At 37.2% G+C, this 21,165-nt stretch overlaps 1 protein-coding gene across 1 annotated transcript in view; it reads right to left on the reverse strand.

Annotated features, from left to right (window-relative positions):
• LOC150078573 (protocadherin-like wing polarity protein stan) overlaps positions 1-21,165 on the reverse strand; it is a 570,595-nt gene that overhangs the window by 245,766 nt on the left and 303,664 nt on the right. Inside the window, exons 14-15 of the mRNA XM_090384617.1 lie at positions 15,810-15,926; positions 9,593-9,755 (exon numbers count right to left, since the gene is read on the reverse strand). Coding sequence (XP_090240743.1) covers positions 9,593-9,755; positions 15,810-15,926 — 280 coding nt within the window. The remainder of the gene's footprint in view (positions 1-9,592; positions 9,756-15,809; positions 15,927-21,165) is intronic.

A 21,165-nucleotide genomic window follows, 5' to 3' on the forward strand; every position in this document is an offset into this window, starting at 1 on the left:
TCAGTGGTTCTTACTTCAACAGTAAGTAAGAAAAACTAACTTCCTGTTAACTGCATATTTTGTCAACTTGGTAACATATAAACAGATTCATTCATTCAAATTTGTCCTAATCTCTAAGAGTGAAATATTCAGACATTAAAAATAATAACTCTGTATTCCAATGCAGAATTATTATTCTTATGTTTAATTATTATTTAATCCTATGTGATTACACAGTCCTGAATGCTCACATAGGGTGATCCAAAAACTGCAACCTGAATTTCAAATACTTTGCAACAATGTACCCAAATAGCCATCACAAATGTGAAACCAATCTTTCTGAATAACTGTCACCATTTAAAATAAAATAAAAAATCCATTTTTTTTTTGTACGAGAAATGCTACATAGCAATACACAATCCAAACATATCAACCCTGCACAGCCAAGATGAGAGGGATAATCTACATCACCAACAGAAAACAATTACTGGAACATTACACAAGAAAAGCATACAACCATAATTGAGTTAGCACAGAGAAAAATACAGTTAACCACCACACATTCTATAACAAAATGGATTATAATACCAGATCATGCTACAACACAGAGATAGCATAGGTTATCATCAGGTATATGACTAAAGCAAACCATAAATACTGTTGATTTCTTTCTTATATTTTTTGTTACATTAAACTAAAATTGGATCAATGTTGACTAGGTTAACAATTTTAACAGCAGGACAAAAAAATACCTAATCTATAGAAAATATTCTGGTAGCTTCTATAAATTAGGCATAGAATGTCTTGACAAGAATCTTGTCAAGACATTCTATATAATAGAATATGTACAACGATATAGATATATCTATGTACCAAATTTTTTGTCCTGACGAGAATATTTCTATCAGGTATGTCTACATTGACAAGTGTCAACCAACTTTATCCCAGATAGAGGGTGTTTGACAACTTGACACAATTTTAGAAAAAGTACAAAGATAACAGAAACAAAGGCAATTCATACTTAATGAATTTTAATTTAAATTTAAGATTTTAGCTTACACTGTGAGGTTTATTGGATAACTGATTTTTATTACACTTAATGTCAAAAGAGTAAATGAAGTAGTTCTGTGTGCTCTAGTGATAACAATGTTCTAACTCAGTTTTGGAGTTCAATATCAATACCTTGAAAAAAGTCAACAATGAATTCTACCCTTTAAAAATTTTAGTTAGATTTTGAAGTGAACTATGAATAAATTTCAAGACTTCTCTAAAGAGAGTAGAAATGCTGAAGGAAGAATATTAAGACTGAAGGATGGATTGCATCAAAAGCTGCTGAGAGGTAGAAATAAACTAAATTGCTAGACACAGTTGATGCATCAGAATATCCACCCTAATCATCTGAGTCACAAAATAAGTGTAATAATTAAAGTATCCACACAGCATTTACAGTGTAATTATGAATACTAAGCTGTACCACATGTATTACCCTACAAAAACAAGAAAGGAAAAAAAAGTTATTTTTTATATCATTAAATTTAATTACCCTTGACAAATACAACTAGAGGAAACCTCGTTAAAATAATATTAGTTTATAAAAAGTTCTAATTTATACATAGTAGATCCCATTCCCCTTCAAAAAGAATATGCATTTTCATATTAAAAAAGATTTCTTTAATGCAAAATACATTTAATATGTATTACAAAGTTAATGTTTGCACCATGGATAGTATAATCATACTTTTCAGTATAGTTAGTACAAAGTGTATTGACTGCATGACAATACCTAGTAGTCAATGCCACTTTGTCATTTCAGGAGAAGGGTTATGAGGGAGCTAAAACAGCTCCCTCGATTGGCATAATTCACTGGCATAATAAAATAAAATAAATAAACTTTCAGTATTTGCTTCAGGATATAGGATAAGAGGATTCCCACAAAATGGAGAGCATATTACTGCATTTATTTTGTAGTTATGCATGAATGAACCACAGTCACTCAAAGCATGTACTTCAAACATCAACTTAGTTTATGAAAGTGAGATTTTCACATTTTGAACCACTTTTAGTTTTCACTGAAATAGTTTTGGTTTAGTGACAACAGTGAAACTTTTAGTTTTAGTTTGTGTCAAAAGTGAAAATTACCACTGTTCAACATGGATGCAAAGTAAAAATCGATTTATTTATGCATGGATACTAAAAACTCCAAATAATTGAAAAAGTGGACCAAACAAAACAAAAAAAAAAAAAAAAAAAAGAAAGAAATTGAAGAAAAATTTAATATTCCTCTGCAAATGTTAACAACAATTTAAAAAATTATAACAGAAGACATTTAACCTTTATTATAGAAAATCTTGATTATTTTAATTAGAAATTATGTTTAAAATTTCCATTCTTGTGAAATTCCACTGATTTTTATGATTGTATTAACTTTTTCATTTTTATGAATACTGTATATTAATTTTAGATAAAAATGTGTCATTAATTTTTTAAATTTTTTTCATGAAAACTCACAACATGAAAGGTATCAAAAACCTATAGTATTTAGTATCATGCATAGGTTGAAGAAGATTGGAGGGAGGGGATGCCAGAAACTTCGCTCTGTTGACTAGATATGGGTTTCCACTTCAAGCCTCCAATAAGAAAAGTGGTGGTATTGCACCAGTTGATGAGAGTGATCTATCACCTAGTGTTAGCATTAGTATTGTATTATTAGTGCTATTTTATATTAGTAGTGGTACTAGTAGTACTGTGCATGGGTTGGGGAAAATGGGGGATTGCCAAAAACTTTGTTCTAGAGACGAAATATGGGTTTCACCACTTCAAGCTGCCAATAAGCAAAGTGGTGTTATTGCACTGGTTGATGAGAGTTATCTACTACCTGTTTCAGACTTGTGAAAAAAATAAAACTAATAAACTTGATTGCATACTATTATATGGTCACAAAGGAACTGGATACAAAGAATAATTTTGGTATCATGTATTTGGATCTTAGAAAGGATTTTGATACTGTTGCACATGAAAGACTGCTGCACAAATTGGGGCAGTGTGGCATTGGAGGAAAATTGCTGCTATGGATAAATGTATGGTTGAGTGGGAGAAGACAGAGAGTAGTAATTAATGGACACTGCTTTTTCTGTTATTAATGGAGTCCCCCAGGGTTCAGTGTTGGGTCCATTGTTGTTTTCTGTATTTATTTTATTAATGATATTGATGATGGTATATAAGGCTTAATGTCTAAGTTGGCAGATGATACAAAGGTTGGCAGGTTTGTTAATGACACTAATGACAGTACGCTACTGCATCAGGATGTAGAAAAGTTGAGCAGATGGGCTGAGAGATGGCAACTGAAGTTTAACATTAACAAATGTAAAGTACTGCATATGGGAACAGTAACCCCAGAGTAATGTATCAACTGTGTGGTATTACACTGATGGTAGTAGAGAATGAAAAGGACCTGGGGAGTAATTGTGCAGTCAGATATGAAGTTTTCTGAGCAGTGCAAATGGTCTGGAAGAGTAGCTCATGGAGTCTTGTCAATGATATACAGGAATTTTTCTAGCACAGATAAGGAGGTGATTATCACCTTGTATAAGGCAATGGTCAGGCCACACCTCGAGTACTGCATGCAAGTCTGGAGGCCTCATTTTAAGAAGGGTGTAGAGCCGCTGAAAAGAGTACAGAGAAGGGCAACAAGGTTAGTGAATGGAACAAAGAGTTGCTGTTACGAAGAAAGGCAAATTACAGTTTCTGGAGATTAGGCACCTGTGAGGCGATCTGTTGAGGTGTATAAGGCCTTGAATGGTATGGTTTGAGCATGCTCAATGCTGATGGGATTCTTCCTGTTGCTCAGAATAATCACCTGAGAGGGCATAAATTCAAATTGAGGAAAGACAGTTTTGGATAGATGTGTGGAAGTTTGCCTTTAGCCAGTGGGTGGTTGATTGCTGGAACAAACTTCCATCTGTCATTGTAGAAGTTGATACTTAAATAGATTCAAGGCAGAACTAGACAAACATTTGGAGCGAATGGATGGGTGAAATGAGAAGGTTTGTTTTTTATTTTTTGCTGATGCTGTATAAGCTTGCTTTCTTGAATCATGTGCCTTTACTAATGTTTGTTTGTTATTTGGTTTTTAGGAGCATTAGCAACTAAGGCCATATTGCTCCAGGGATATGCGGTGGTCATTCCCTGAACTTTCTGCATCCTCTGTATTTGGTGGTCACGTCCTCGAACCCGGTCTAATCAAGAAGCGTGTGCTACGCACTGCTGCTCCTGCCCACCTGGCTATGGAGGCGCCTGTCTTGACTAATGCTAAAGTTGATACCTTAAATAAATTCAAGGAAGAAATGGACAAACTTTTGTAATGAATGGATGGCTGAAATGGGAAGGTTTTTTTTTTTTTTTTGGCTGATACTGCATAAGCTTGCTTTCTTGCATCATATGCCTCTACTAATGCTAATGCTAATTACAAGAGTGAGAGAAATTAGGTCCCTTGAAGTTTGTATTATTGAGGTTTTCCTGTCGTATAATGAGAAGAAAAGCTATTTAGTTGGTATTAAGCATAACTGTTTGAAGTAAAAAGACAAAGAAAAAGAAGAATCATCGAGCTCAAAATTATCAAAATAATACCTCAGTTTTGATGACAATAATGCAATTAGTAATAATTCATACAGAGCATGGAAGTTTAACACATTTTTGAACCAGCCAAAACAATAATAAATATTAAATAAAATAATATAGACTAGTTATTTGACTGCTTCTTATGTAGGTGCCTATTCAGCTGACCTTTAAATATACCCAAGCTGTCAGCCTCAACCACCCATGGATGCTATTTATTCCAGTAATCAACTTGCTGGCTAAAGAAAACTTTCTGCAATCCATCAAATGCTCTTCCACCACCATTTGAATTTACAGTCCTTAGTTTATAACTGAAAATTTTATCCTTGGTCCTTTTACTTTCATCATAGCAGCCTTTTTTCCAATCCCACAAGGTATATTGCCCATCTTTGGTCCTTTTAGCATTAGTAGAGGCATTTGATGCAAGAAAGCAAGCTTAAGCAGCATCAGCCAAAAAAAAAAACCCACTTCCACTTCACCCCTCTGTTCGTTCCAAATACCTGTCCAGCTGAGCCTTAAACTTATTTAGGCTATCAACCTCCACCACAAGGGATGGAAGTCTGTTCCACCAACCAACCACCCACTGGCTAAAGGCAAATTTCCTCACGTCTATCCTACATCTGTCTTTCCTCAATTTGAATTTATGCCCTCTCAGGTGATTTTTCTGAGCTAGAGGAAGAATCCCATCAGAGAAGAATCTAAGAAGATTCTTCTTCTTAGAGAAGAATCCCAACTCTTTTTTATTTTAGGTATGGCCTCCATACTTGGAAGTTATGAATATACAGGGTGTTTCAGTTAAATGTTTCAGAACTTCTAAGAGGGGTAGGGTACATCCTGACAACTCGAAATCATATAGCAATGTGGGGTCGGAAATGCTTTCCTGAAGCGGTGTTGCACACAGAAGCACCATAAAAAGAAAAGAGACCGTAAGTGAGAAATCGTTTTAATAATATATGAAAAGAAGCAAAAGGTACATGGATTAAAGTAAGTGTTCGAAGTTTCTTCCACGGGCTACAATGCACGCCTCACATCTCCGACGCATGGACATCCGAACATTCTGGAATACTCCAGGCGAATTTCTTCGGCAGCTACTGCGATTCTTGCAACCAGCTCCTCAGCATTGTCAACAGGGGTGTCATAAACTAGCGATTTCATATGACCCCAGAAATAAAAATCAAGACATGATAGGTCGGGTGACCGAGCAGCCAACGCACGGGACCACCACGTCCGATCCACTGTTGACCAAATGTGACATCCAGGTAGTTACGAACATCTCCGCTATAATGGGCAGGGGCTCCATCGTGTTGGAACCACATTGTCTGTTGCGTTGATACAGAAATCTGTTCATCTCTCAAAAGTTGTGGCAATACTTGCTGCAGAAAGATCAAGTAGATAGGTCCGGTTAGACGACACGGTAACAGGTAAGGTCCGATGAGGTGATCTCCCATAATACCGGCCCATACATTGACCAAAAATCGAATCTGTGCTGCACGACGTCGTATTGCATGCGAGTTCTCGATCGCCCAGATATGGTCGTTATGCGTGTTGAAAATTCCTTCCCTTGTGAAGGATGCCTCATCGGAAAACAACACTTCAGCAGGAAAAAGGGGATTTGCAATACGAGGTTTAAGAAACTTCGAACACTTACTTTAATCCATGTACCTTTTGCTTCTTTTCATGTATTATTAAAACGATTTCTCACTTACGGTCTCTTTTCTTTTTATGGTGCTTCTGTGTACAACACCGCTTCAGGAAAGCTATTCCGACCCCACATTGCTATATGATTTCGAGTTGTCAGGATGTACCCTACCCCTCTTAGAAGTTCTGAAACGTTTAACTGAAACACCCTGTATACAGTGGAATTATGACCTCCCTATCTCTAAAGCAAGTGCTCAATTAATCATTGCACACTTCCAAATCCCTTTCTTCCTCGACTGTTTTTAGTTCAATCCTGCCAAATTAAAGTTATTTTTGGATTCTACTCCAAAAGTATAAAACATTGCATATACTACAGAATTTAAATTTAGCTGCCACTTTTCTGACCATCCCTAAAATCTTACTAAGCCATCCTGAAGAAGTGGTGCTTGGCACTGATCATTAACTACTCTCTTGATCTTGACATAATCTCCAAATTTTGACATCATGCTCTGTATCCTTACATCAATGAAAATCAAAAACAGCATTGGTCTCAATATCAATCATTGGGGAAATCCACTTCTTACTTTAATACAAATTGAAGAATTACCTTAATCATTCTGTCAGCTTCCTGTGCTGCAGTCATCCTATGATTCACCTAAAGGATATTCTAACTGTGATTCCAAAAATTATAGCTTGTACAGTAACCTCTAATGGGAGACTGAGTCAAGTGCTTTGCTGAAATTCAAGTAAACTATGTTAAAATTCTTTAGCGTATCCAGCTTGTGAGTTGAAACAGCTAACCAGGTTAGCTATTTAGACAGAACCATATGCAAGCGGTTGGTTCTGTATTAATAATCTGAAATTTCAGTATCACTAATCTCACACAATCTAGTTTTACTTGAATAGTTTCTCCTAAACATGAAAGGTTTTTTCCATAAACATCAAAGGAAAATATGGAAGGACAAAAAGGATGGGAGAGCAGGGTTCATGGTTTTAGTTAAGAATAACATAAAATTATTATTAAATTGTTAAATAAGGCTTTTGACAGCATACGATCTATCCAGTTATATTAAGAGAGGCACCAAAAGTGGTAAGTAAATCTTTTTTCCATAGAGACAATCTTTGGATTCAAGATGAATTGAAGATGTGTGAATGCATCCCCAATTCAGAAGAGTGGGGGGGGGGTCAAAGGGTGACTAGAGTAATTACAGACCTGGAAATGCAACTTCTGTTTTCATGGAAAATAATGTAGATGAATCAAATCTGGAATGCAGTTATATCACCCCAGGGGCTCACATCTGGTGAGTCCTTAGTCCTGAGCTGGATATCATCATTCTTCTCTTTCTTGGTGATTCCCTTCTGCTTCTGACTCTCTCTCTCTCTCTCAGGGTAACTCAGAATTTTTTTTCTTTTGGCTGGTGCAGCAAAAGCCTCAGACTTCCTCGCACCATACGGCTAATAATAATAATAATAATAATATGGCAGTAACAGCATGAATTTGTTAAGGAGCAGTCTTGTCTGACCAATTTCACTGGATACTAACTGAACGCATAAAAGTGATTTTGAATGGTATATTTAGATTTCAGAAAAGCTTTCAATCCACAAAACAGACTACAAATTGAAGCAGCGTGGCATTAGAGGAAGTTACTAATATGGATAAAGGTAGTTGATGAGAGAAGACAAAAAGAAGACTGGTTATCAAAATGTACTGCTTTTCTTGGATAAATGTTATTAGTGCAGACCATCAGGGTGCAGTGGTGGGCCCATTGTGGTTTTCAATATTTATTAATGATACTGATGAAGGCTTAATGTCTAAGTTTACAGATGATCCAAAAGTTGGCAGGGTGGTTTGTTATGTTATTTGGTTTTTAGGAGCATTAGCAACTAAGACCATATTGCTCCGGGGATATGCAGTGGTCATTCCCTGACCTTTCCACATCCTCCGTATTTGATGGTCATGGGCTCGAACCCCGGTCTAATCAAGATGGCAGGGTGGGTAATGACAGTAAGCAGTATGCTACTACACCTAAAAAAATTAAAGATATGGGCTGAGAAGTGGTAATAGATGTTTAGATTCACAAATGCAAGGTACTGCGCATAGGTAGTAGTAGTAATCCCAAAATAACAAAACAACTGTATGGTATCACAGGTGTTATATTAACTGGGATTATTATTAAGAGAGGGGAATCACACTCAAGTTAGCAGAGAACAAAAAAGACTTGGTGATAACTGTGCAATCAGACATGATGTTTTCTGAGTAGTGCATACAGGCTGCTACAACAGCTCAATTCCTGTACATCATTAACACCTCAGCGTTGTTAGTGATGTACAGGAATTTTACCAGCAGGGACAAAGAGGTACCAGGAGCAGTACGAAAGTAATGGCTCCTATTTTTTCCTCAGAAAATTTAATTCCTATAACTATGCCTTTTATATAAATTAATCCTCAATCATTAATAAATACACTGTTATTTTTCCACAAAGTTACCATCATTTTCTATGCACTTCCGCCATCTCTGAGTCAGATGCTGTATTCAATCCTGTAAAAGTCCTTAATCTTGCTCTGGAGGGCTTTGCAAACACGTCATTTCAGGTCATAATGGTGGACCTTTATTTTATTTTGTTATTTTTTTAATTTTTTTTTTAAGGAGCATTAGCAACTAAGGCCATATTGCTCTGGGGATAGGCGGTGGTCATTCCCTGACCTTCCCGCATCCTCTATATTTGGTGGCCACGGGCTCAAACCCCGGTCTAATCAAGAAGCATGTGCTATGCACAGCCGCTCCTGCCCACCTGGCTACGGAGGCGCCAATGGTGGACCTGGCTCATTGTCTGTTGCTTGAGCTGGTCGTTTCAGGGTCATAATGGTGGAACTGGGTTTTGTCACCTATGACTATGCATGAAAGAAAAACCTCTTCTACACTCGTAGCACTGGAGAAGTTCTGTACAGATGACTTTCTGGACTTCTTTGTGCTCATCTGTTAGCATTTTCAACTAGGAACTAGGCAAACCTTGTTGCCTAGTTCCTTTATGATGGTTATCAAGCAGGTTTCCCTATACCTACTTCATCAAAAAATCCATGTGTTGTAATGTGGCAGTCCCTTTGATAGGCGTTGATCTGGCTCTTGTTGTCACTGACAATACTGGCCGGCTGCTTCAGAGCTTGTCAACAATGTCACTTTCCCCACTCTTAAAAGTGTCTTACCCAACATCTAACTGTACTCACATCTACAGTATTTTCATCCCTACAAGGAAAATTTCACTGACACAATCTGAGCAACCAGTGATATCAGATTTAAAACAGTAATCTAACAGGAAAAGAATAAGCTATTTTAAAAATAGTAATAATATGTAACACTTACCAGGATAACACTCACAAATGTAATCACCCCACGTGTCTATACAGTGACTGTTCTCAGGGCATGGATCAGAGGTGCACAGACTAGGAATGTAACACCCATCTCCAACATTAGTTTCCTTAGGTGAATGAAGCCAGGAACCTCTAACGTTTCCAACCCTGACATCCTAGATAAGAAAATATTCCAGGATATATAAAATCAGTTATGCATTATTATCAAATATACCTGATATTAAGTACAAAATCTATAATGCATTACTACATTACAAATATGAATAATCATATAATTAAATCCATTGTTTTTATAGGAATAATAATTGTTTGTTTGTTTGTTATTTGGTTTTTAGGAGCATTAGCAACTAAGGCATATTGCTCTGGGGATATGCGGTGGTCATTCCCTGACCTTTCCGCATTCTCCGTATTTGGTGGTCGCAGGCTCGAACCCCGGTCTAATCAAGAAGCGTGTGCTATGCACTGCTGCTCCTGCCCATCACGGAGGAATAATAGTAAAAACTAATATTCTTATCCAAAAATCACTAATATAAATATGAGTTATATTCACTAAAATAACCCATAAAATGTACATCTTTATGGTTATTATCGATAATAAACAATAAAAACCAGAAATCTTGATTTTTCCACACTTGGTCTTCTTTCTTCATGTGCTTAAGCTTAAATTTATTGAAGTAAGGCAGGTTGTGAGCACAGACCTTCAAGTTTTAAGTGTAGCACTTTCATTATGGATTTAGAAGAGAACTTTAAGAAGCTGTCCAAAGAGGTCTGAATAGTTTGATTCACATGTAGATTCCTTTGAAGAAGCAGTGAAGTTAGATATACGAGGTGCAAGCCAAAAGCTTCTGGACTGGCTGTGTCAGTGCTATACTATACTATAATAATAATGACATGCAGCTATACTATAGCAGCATGCCATTAGATAGCTCTGAGTTAGTATTGCAAATTTGTGTAAATAGAACATTTTATTTTTGTGCACTTTGTGTTTAAGTGATTTTTGTAGCAAAGTAAGATTGGTGGCTGATGTTAAGGAATAGCAAATTTGCATCAAATTTTGTCATAAACTTGGGAAAACACCTTTTGAGACTTACAACATGCTTAAACAACCTATTTTGAGTTGAACACAAACTTTTCATTGAATTCAAGTTTCTAAGGCAACTAGACTTTGGTTAAGGATTTTCAACACTCAAGTCATCCATCAAATCAGAACAATGGAAATGTTCAAAAAGTGCATCATGTCATCCATGAGGCCAGATTAGCATTAGCAGTGGCATATGATGCAAGAAAGCAAGCTTGTACATTAGCCAAAAAAAAAAAAAAAAAACACTTCCCAATCACCATTTGCTCCAAAAGTTTGTCCAATTCTTCCTTGAATTTATTTAAGCCTATCAACTGTCACAATGCCAATGGTGCATGATTAACAAGTAAAATTCTAGGCCTATTGCATTTTTAGTACATGCAGATGCATTTTAAATTAAAATTTAAATGAGGCATATTGTTGAAAAATTTGTGCCCCATTTGCTGATTTTTTTATTTATTTTTTGGTAGTTGTTGGCACATTGGCTTCTGTGGCCATAATGCACCTCCGAAGGTTTTTGCAGTACTTTGATCCAAGCCCGAGGCGGGATTCGAACCCGCGACCTTTGGGTTGCCAGGCAGGCACTTTACCCACCTGGCTAGCCCGGCCGGCCCCATTTGCTGAGTGACAAATGGAAAAAGAACCACTTTCTGTGTGCAGAGACCTGCACACTGGTTGAGGAAAAAAACAGAAACTTCCTTTCCAAGGTCATAACAGGGGATGAAAGCTGCATTTATAGTTATTATCTAGAAACAAAGTAGTAGAGTTATGACCCAGAAACAAATCAGAGTGATGATACAGAATCAAAGTAGCAGTCCTCCTTGTGGAAAAGTCCATCATCTCCGGTTCAAAAAAAGGCAAGGCAGGTCAGATCAAATATCAAGAGCATGCTGATTACGTTCTGTGATAAATGAGGGAATTGTTCATCAGGAGGTCCTTCCACCTGGCCAAACTGTAAATCACCTGTTCTATCAGGATCCTATGGCATTTGAAGAAGAATGTCAGGAGAAAATGCTCAGGCAAATGGGTATTTTCAGGCACTCAGGACTGGCTTCTGCATCATAATGCACCAGTCCAAAAGGTTGTGTTGGTTCAGCAGTTTCTAGCCAAGAACAAAATGGCAATGGTCTTGCACTCTCCCCATTCTCCCAACCTGTCTCCCTGTGACTTCTTTCTATTCCACAAAATGAAAATACAATTAAAATAATAAAGATTTGAAGATATTAGGGAGAGTCAAGCTGAATCACAGAAAATGTTAGAAAGCATCACAAAACACAAGTTCCAGAGATGCTTCAAACAGTGAGAGAAGCATTGGGATCAACGTATAAACTCTGGAAGGGCTGCTTTGAAGGGAATAATGCCAACATTTAACTAAAGTAAGTCTACATTAATTATATTGACTCAGGCTGGAAACTTTTGGCTTGCACCTAATTGTACCTTTAATCTAACTTGGGCTGACTCAAAGTTCTGAAAAAGTGCCATAGCAGCTTTTAAAAGTTGGAAAAAATTAATGAACACTTTTTTTTTTTTGTCAATACTTTAGTAGGAAGAGGAGGAGGAGTCTCTTCAAGTGTCTCTGGGGAGCCCAAGAAATTAAACACAAAGTCAGGACATAATGATGCCAGTCAGGTTTGATTTCTTGACCTCATTCTATGGTCCTGCTCATTCCCTTGATTGCAGGAAAACTGTTAAAGCCCCTCCACAATTCTTTCAAAGTTTTCCTTCTAGGTTTCCCTGATGACTTAGACAAAAGATATGGAGCTCTGTTCAGAATCAATAGCAATTTCAATGTCAGATTATTTTTAAAGCAACATTTCTTTCCACACAAGATGCAATATAATCACAGAGCTGCCCCTTAAACACTGTGTCTGAAACTCAAGCCATGGATTGGATTTCCATCACTGGAAAGATAGACCTCACAATGCTATTCAATGATGACGAAGTGTTTGAGAATGATAAACTACCATGAATTTCAATTTAAAGTTATCAGCAGCATTAACACTTAACAATAAAGTAATCGTTCTAAGAGAGAAGTCAGTAACTACAAACTGTTTAGTCTGACTTCAGTGGTAGGGAAAATCTTGGAGGCATTGATTAAGAGTACACTCCAGGGGCAGTGTACTCTTAATCAATGATTCCAAGAGTACACTCCAGGGACAGTGTACTCTTAATCAGTGACTCCAAGAGTACAATACAGGGACAGTTAAATAGAAATGGCATTTCAAAAGACATACAAAATGGTTTTGTTAAGGGGAAAATCATGCTTAACAAATGTGGTAAGCTATTTTGACACAGTTACTCATGAGCTGGATGTAAAAAACCATTTCAACATAGTTTATCTGGATTTTAGCATGGCATTATATATGGCATTGATTCAGTACCAATTCATCACAACCTTCTGCAAGGCAGAAGGTTGTGATGAATGGATATTCTTCAGATTGATGTAACATCAGAGGTGGAGTTCCCCAAAGTAACGGTTCTTGGACCACTGTTGTTTCTGATTTTCATAAACGACATTGATGAAGGGATAGAGGGTGTGATGTCAAAATTTGCAGACAATGTAAAAAATGGAAGAATTTTTAATGATCAGTGGCAAGCAGTACTACTCCATGATGACTTTAACAGACTTCAGGAATAGTCAAAAAAGTGGCAACTTTGTTTTAATACAGCAAAATGATGCATTGAAACAAGGGCCTTACACTTGAAGAATAACAATCAGAAATTAACTTATACATTTGGTGGGGTTGAATTAAAAACAGTAATGGTTTATAAGCCTCGAGAGGTATTAGTAAAATAAAAGAAGGTGGAATTCTCATTGTTCTAAACAATTCCAGAACTAGGGTCATAAATTCAAATTATAGGGCTTGAGGTTTAGATTAGATTGTAGGAAGTTTTCTTTTAGCCAGCAAGTCATTGATAGCTGGAACAAGTTGCCCTTGCAGGTAGTTGATATATACTTCCCTTGAAAAGGGAAGTATATAATTTGTGTTTTCTTATTTACTTGGTTGGGGTTTTTTTTTTGCCAGTGCAGCAAAAGTCTATGGCTTTCTTGCACTATATAGCGAATACTATTCCTATTACTAAGGAAGAAAGGGATATGGGAGTTATAATATAGGCAGTGAAGTTCTGTGAGCAGCATAAGCAGAAAGTCAGGAAAGCCCATGGTGTCCTATTGACGATTTATCGAACAATACCCTGTAAAAATAGGAAAGATGTCATAATCCCATTGTATAGGACAATTGCAAGACTACATTTCGAATACTGTATCCAAGAATGGAGACCTCATCTGAAAAATGGCATTGAGCTTCTTGAAAGGGTCCAGACGCAAGCAATTCGCAAGATAAGATCGGCAAAAGGGCAACTGTATGGGGTAAGACTTCAAATATGTCATCTATATTTCTTGGAACAGGGCTGGCTTAAGGCATGATCAAGCGGTTCCCCTGAACAGGGTGCCAAAGTTTAGGGAGTGCAAAATACCCCAAAAACTCATTGATTTGCTGTAAATTTCAAGTCAGAGAGGGCACACCAAAAAATCTTGCACAGGGCTGTGATAGATCTGGGGGCCACTTCTGCTTGGCAACCAGACATCTTTGAGGAGACCTGACTGAGGTTTATAATGAACAAAACTGGAATGTTCACTGTTATAAAGAATTCCAGAACTGATTGCCATAAATTCAAATTACAGTGGGGAAGAAAGTTAGACTAGACTGTAGGAAGATTTCTTTCAGCCAGCAGTTGCTGATTACTGGAACAAGATGCCTCTGCAGGTAGTCGAGGCTGACAGTTTAAATAAATTCAGAGGTCAACTGGATAGTTATGATAGTTAAGGAGGAAAGCGCACAATTTGTATTTTCTTATCTACTTTTTTTGGCTAGTACATCAAAAGTTTCCTTGTACTTTATGGTAAATACTTAATACTAATACAATTACAGTAAACCCCCGCTATTCGTGGGGGTTACGTTCCTGAGAAATGCCGCGAATACCAAAAACGCGAATACTGAGTTATGGCTCCCATAGTAATAAAGGCGTTCCGTTCCAAAGTATGAAATATATAAGAAAAACTAGTCTAAAATTTTCTATGTATGTATTATATGTACCTTCATAATATGACTATGTACATAGACAGTACCTAGTGAAATGCAGACATAAGGAATCGAAATGAAAATAAGAAACAATTTAATATTAAATTTAATATTTATTAGAAATTTCAAACAAATCTTTCGATCCAGCACCTTTGCTATAGCTAAAAACTTATCCCGCCAGTTCTACCACCAGTTTCGCTAAAGTGTTGGTAAAGGAGTTTTGCCTTTTCACGAAAGATGAGTGAACTTAAGGGAATTTTATTTTGAGTTCGGTCTTCTATCCACAGATTTAAAGCTTTTTCCATTTTTTCTAATTTAACATCATGAGTTACAGAGCAAATTTTTGAAGCAATTAGCGCGTTTTCACGGACACTACGGCGGATTTTTTCTTCCGATTTCTTGATTGATCGTACCCTTGACTTATTGATTTTACAATGTTTTGCCACTGATGAGATACTTTCACCATTAGAAATTTTGTCTAATAACTCACATGTTTTACTTTGACAGAAAAACTTTAGAACTCACAGAAACTAGGAAAATACTTTTAACTTTGTATACACAGAGAATATTATTTATTATTTATTTTTTTTATCGTATGATATGAGCAATACATGAAGGAGCAAGTTTTTTCCTGCTTCCTTATGTATCGTGGTCGTGAGATCCAACCGGATAGTGCAGCACTATCGTGATATCCAAGCCCGAGGCGGGATTTGAACCCGCGACCTTTGGGTTACCAGGCAGGCACTTTACCCACCTGGCTAGACTGGTCAGCAATATTAATTTGATTTACATGAAGGAGGAATCAGAAAATAATACTTTGTGGACATTATTTTTCAAAAAAAATTGCAAATAAGGCTCAAAAATGAATGGCAACCAGTAAACTAAACAATTTAGTATGATCAGAGAATACCGGAAGATAAGCAAATGTATAGAATAAATTTGGTACTTACTACATTTTCCATAATAATTACAAAAACACTGTTTGTTTCTTTAATTTTCAAGACTGTACAGGACACAAACAACAAATGCTACAGGTGAGCATTTCTTACCTCTATACAACCAGAGAAGCTTGTGATATTCAGGTGATTGTCAGCTGGTTCTAGGCCTCCAACTGACACCTTTCCAATGTACATACCACGCACATTTTTGTAAAATATTTTTTTCACCTATCAATAGACAGATATCAGCTGAAACATATATGTCTAGGATAGTGCAAGAACATGACAATATCACTTTCTAAAGAAAATTAGAATAAAATTATTTTTATAATTAAACTGAATAAACTTAGATTAAATTAATTAATAACAAATAACCTTGTATTGTATTCTACTGTGTTTTTTCTCCTAGATGAGAAACATTGCATCCACAATATACAACACACAAAACAAATTATTCATTGCAGATATTTCAAAATCTACATTAAAATTCTGTTATCAAGTCAAAAAGCAAAAATAAATACAACTGTCCTTGGAGAGATGAAAGGAAAATCATAGTTCACTCTGTGTCTGAAGATTGGTTGGTTGTTGGTTGGTTGGTTGATAGGCCATATTGTGCCTGATTCTATTCCGTAGTGCAATTACCAGCTAAAATCTGTTAAATAATCCTATTTGTTTCAAGAAAAAAAAGAACTTGTTTATATTTGCATAGTCTCCCAATCAGATGAAGTAATGTCAAAGGTTCTTGCAGATGTGAAAATTTTGTTTTGATAATTATTATAATGGATGCAATTTATTAGAATATGCTTCACGGTAAGTGAAGAGTGACAAAATGTACAAATAGCCGGATCTTCCCCCACGAGTAGATAAATATGGGTTAGATACGTGTGCCCAATATGTATGCTAGACAGGATCACCCCTCTTGCCTATTTGATCGCATGCTTGATGGCCACAACTTATGTTCATGTTTAAATTGAAGCAGCTTATTTCCTCCCTAAGCCTTCCAGATTTGCAACCACACACATTTTTATGACTGATTTGTAGTCTGTATATGGCACTTGGCATTTAAGAAAGATTGCAGTGATTGGATGTTTAGTGGCTTGATCTGCATATTCATTTCCTTTGATGCCTAAATGACCTGGTATCCAATAGAAAGTGACTGATGATCCTGCTCAGGTAGCTAACAAACTAAATGAATATTTTGCATCGACATTCACACATGAGGAGTTATTTAGTGAGGGGAATGCCAGAGGTGTATTCAACTCTAGCAGTAAGCTACAGAATCTTGAAATAACTGGGAGTAAAGTGGAGGAGAAACTGTTAAAGATAAACACAAGAAAGGCACCCGGGGTGGATGGGATCTATCCAGTTATATTAAAGGAGGCAGCAAAGGAAGTAAGCAAACCCTTAGCCATAATTATGAGAGCTTCCTTGGACTCAGGGGAGGTACCCATAGACTGGAAATGTGCAAATGTGACCCCAATTCACAAAGGAGGATCAAAGGCTGACACAAGTAATTATAGACCTGTGAGCTTAACTTCTGTTCCAGGAAAATTAATGGAGGCACTGGTTAAAGAAGCACTGCAGGATCATTTAGACAAGACTTCAGTTATAGCTCAGACACAGCATGGTTTTGTTAAGGGGAAGTCTTGCCAGACAGGGTGGAGTGGATTGGATGAATTTTTTAATGCTGTTATTAGCATTAGCATTACTTGAGGCATATGATGCAAGAAAGGAAGCTTATGTGGCATGAGCCAAAAAAAAAATCATTTGTGTTCCCGACCCGAGCCCTTGGGCCAGATTGGGCTGAAACCCGAAAGCCAGGCCTGGGCCCATGCAGACCTCTATGAAACATACAGTTCAGCATAGCCGGAGATGCAATTTGTACAGCTTCATTCATACTCTCATGTCCTGTTAGAAGAAAAGTCAGGTACAGTCTCAGATTAATCCAGTTAGCATTAGCGTTAGCATTAGTAGAGGCATATGATGCAAGAAAGCAGGCTTATGCAGCATTAGCCAAAAAAAAACCCACTCCCATTTCACCCCTCCTATTGTTCGAAATACCTGTCCAGCTGAGGCTTAAATTTATTTAAGCTATTAACTTCCACAACAAGGGATGGAAGTCTGTTCCACCACCTAACTACCCGCTGGCTAAAGGCAAATTTCTGCACATCTATTCTATATCTGTCATTCCTCAATTTGAATTTATGCCCTCTCAGGTGATTATTCTGAGCAAGAGGAAGAATCTCATTGGCATTGAGCATGCTCAAACCATTCAAGGCTGTATACACCTCTATCAGATCACCTCGCCGGTGCCTAGTCTCCAGACACAGTAATTTGCAAAATTTAAGCCTTTCTTCGTAAGAGCAACCCTTTGTTCCATTCACTAATTTTGTTGCCCTTCTCTGTACTCGTTCCAGCAGCTCTACATCCTTCTTGAAATGTGTCTTCCAGACCTGTATACAGTACTCAAGGAGTGGCCTGACCATTTCCTTATACAAGGGAATAATCACCTCCTTATCCCTGCTAGAAAAATTCCTGTATATCATTGACAAGACACAATGAGCCACTCTTGCAGCCATCTGCATGGCTCAGAGAACTTCATATCTGCCTATACAATTACTCCCAGATCCTTTTCATTCTCTACCACTGTCAGTGTAGTACCACAGAGTAGATACGTTGCTCTGGGGTTTCTGTTTCCCATATGTAGTACTTTACATTTGTCAATGTTAAACTTCATTTTCCACTTCTCAGCCCATCTGCTCAACCTTTCCAGATCCTGTTGCAGCAGCATAGTGTCAGTAGTGTCCTTAACAACCCTGCCAACCTTTGTATCATCTGCAAACTTGGACATTAAGCTTGATATACCATCATAAATATCATTTAAAAATACAGAAAACAACAATGGATCCAACACTGAACCCTGAGGAAATCCACTAATAACATTAGTCCACGATGAGCAGTGTCCATTGATTACCACTCTCCGTCTTCTCCCACTCAACCATCCCTTTATCCATAGCAGAAATTTGCCTCCAATGCCACACTGCTCCAATTTGTGCAGTAGTGTTCGAGGTGCAACGGTATCAAAAGCCTTTCTAAGATCCAAATATATAATATCAAAGTTCTTCTCTGCATCCAGTTCTTTTGTGACTGCATCATAGTATCCAATCAAATTGATCAGGCAAGACTTTCCCTTAACAAAACCATGCTGTGTCCGAGCTATAACTGAAGTCTTGTCTAGATGATCCTGCAGTGCTTCTTTAACCATTGCCTTCATTAATTTTCCTGGAACAGAAGTTAAACTTACAGGTCTATAATTACTTTTGTCAGCGTTTGATCCTCCTTTGTGAATTGGGGTTATGTTTGCACATCTCCAGTCTATGGGTACCTCCCCTGAGTCCAAAGAAGTTGCTCTCATAATTATGGCTAAGGGTTTGCTTACTTCCTTTGCTGCCTTCTTTAATAAAACTGGATAGATCCCATCCACCCCGGGTGCCTTTTTTATGTTTATCCTCAACAATTTCTCCTCCACTTTCCTCTCAGTTATTACAAAATCATCTAGCTCACTGACAGAGTTTACTTCACCTCTGGCATTCCCCTTCCCGAATAACTCCTCATGTGTGAATGTATATGCAAAATACTCGTTTAGTTTGTTAGCCACCTGAGCAGGATCCTCAACTGTTGAACCATCAATATCCAGTGGACCAATCTGATTCATCCCTTTCCTTCTAGAGTTTACATAGGTAAAGAACTCTTTTCTGTTTTTCTTTGCATCCCTTGCCAAGGATTTCTCATAATCTGCCTTTATCTGCCTATATCCTTTGTGACTTGGTTACAGACCAGCTTATATCTATCATAGACTTCCATGTCACCCATTAATTTATATGTATCCCATGCATTTTTCTTCTCTGCCATATGTCTCATTAGTTCATCTGACATCCATTTAGGCCTAAACCTTGAACAATATTTCTTGGTTGGTAAGCAAAGCCTAGTAGCTTCCAAGGTAAGTTCTTTGAATGCTTCCCATTTTGAATTTGCTGTTGGTAACATCATCAGTTGGTCCCACTGTATAGAATTTAAATACTGTCTCAGTCCATCGTAGTCACCTTTACGAAAGCAATAACCCTTCCCTTTACCCCTAATGGTAGTTACCTCTTTGAGTAAATCTCACTTCAGCACACTGTGATCACTTCCACCTAGTGGTTCGTTTATCTGCAGATTCTTAATGCATGAAGAATCACTACTGATAATCAAATCAATAGTATTACTCCCTCTAGTTGCCTCCCGAACATGCTGATGTAGAAAACAATCATCCAATAAATCCACAAAAGCCCCACAAATTCCAGTCAATATCTGGGAAATTAAAATCCCCCATTATAAGACTCTCTGATTTTACTGGCCCACTCTATTTCCCTGTACAGTTTCTTATTATACTCATCAGAGTCATTAGGCCTATAGCACACTCCTACTCTCAATTTTGATCTCCCAATGCTTATGTCACACCAAACTGACTTGACACTGCGATGTCGACTGGGATTTTATGTGTTTCTTAACTAATAGCATAACCCCTCCTCCCTTCCTGGCCTGTCTATCATTTCTGTACACATTTTACTCCCAAAATTCCAGTTCTGCATTCTTTATAATCTGCCTTTATCGTGTGACACCACGTCTCTGATATCCCAACAAAATCTGCCTTTGATGTTTTGAGCAATACCTCAAATTCATCAAATTTATTTACTGAACTCCTAGCATTGGTGTACACGCAAGTATACATGCACCTGTTCCTATTCTTAGCTACCTTAACACAACCTATGTGTTTACTTCTACTGCAATGACTCCTAGCAGTCTCTGAAATATCCTGCATCTTGTTTTCCAGGCTGCTGCTCATTCCAAATGAAGCAGTGCAAGAATCACTTTCACCTCTGCCAATGGCTACTGTTAATCTATTAGTCCTTGTATCCACCCCAAGCTAGCAGTTTTCCGACCCCCCCAGCACTGCCTTGATAGCATCAGCAAACATTCTTGCACCCTTTCTATTTAAGTGTATCCCATCCCTGTAGAAGCAGTCTCTCCTGTTAACAAATGATTATTGCTGTCAGAGAGTCAGAATAGGTCATTGTTTGCTTATGGGACAGATCAGTCACGTGATCTAGAGCTACCTTTAGATTCAGGATTACATTTTTTTACAAAAATATTATTACTATTGGGAGGTTAACAAAATTGTATGCTAATATTAAAAGTTTTTATCAATACATAAGGACTTTAAAGAACGTCAAGAGTGCCTCTTGTGGCAATCTACCGCTTCCATTAGTAACTTTCCCGTCATTGTGATACCGTACTAGATATACCACAGGTTATATACCATACTAGATAGCGTTAGTTGAACTTCGTTAGCAGTTAAATTGTACGTTTAAATAAATACATATAACGACTTAGATTACAAACGTAATATAATTAATAACATAACATA

The sequence above is a fragment of the Mastigoproctus giganteus genome, chromosome 11 (assembly GCF_048544385.1).
Source record: "Mastigoproctus giganteus isolate SK-2022 chromosome 11, ASM4854438v1, whole genome shotgun sequence".
Classification (NCBI taxonomy): domain Eukaryota; kingdom Metazoa; phylum Arthropoda; class Arachnida; order Uropygi; family Thelyphonidae; genus Mastigoproctus; species Mastigoproctus giganteus.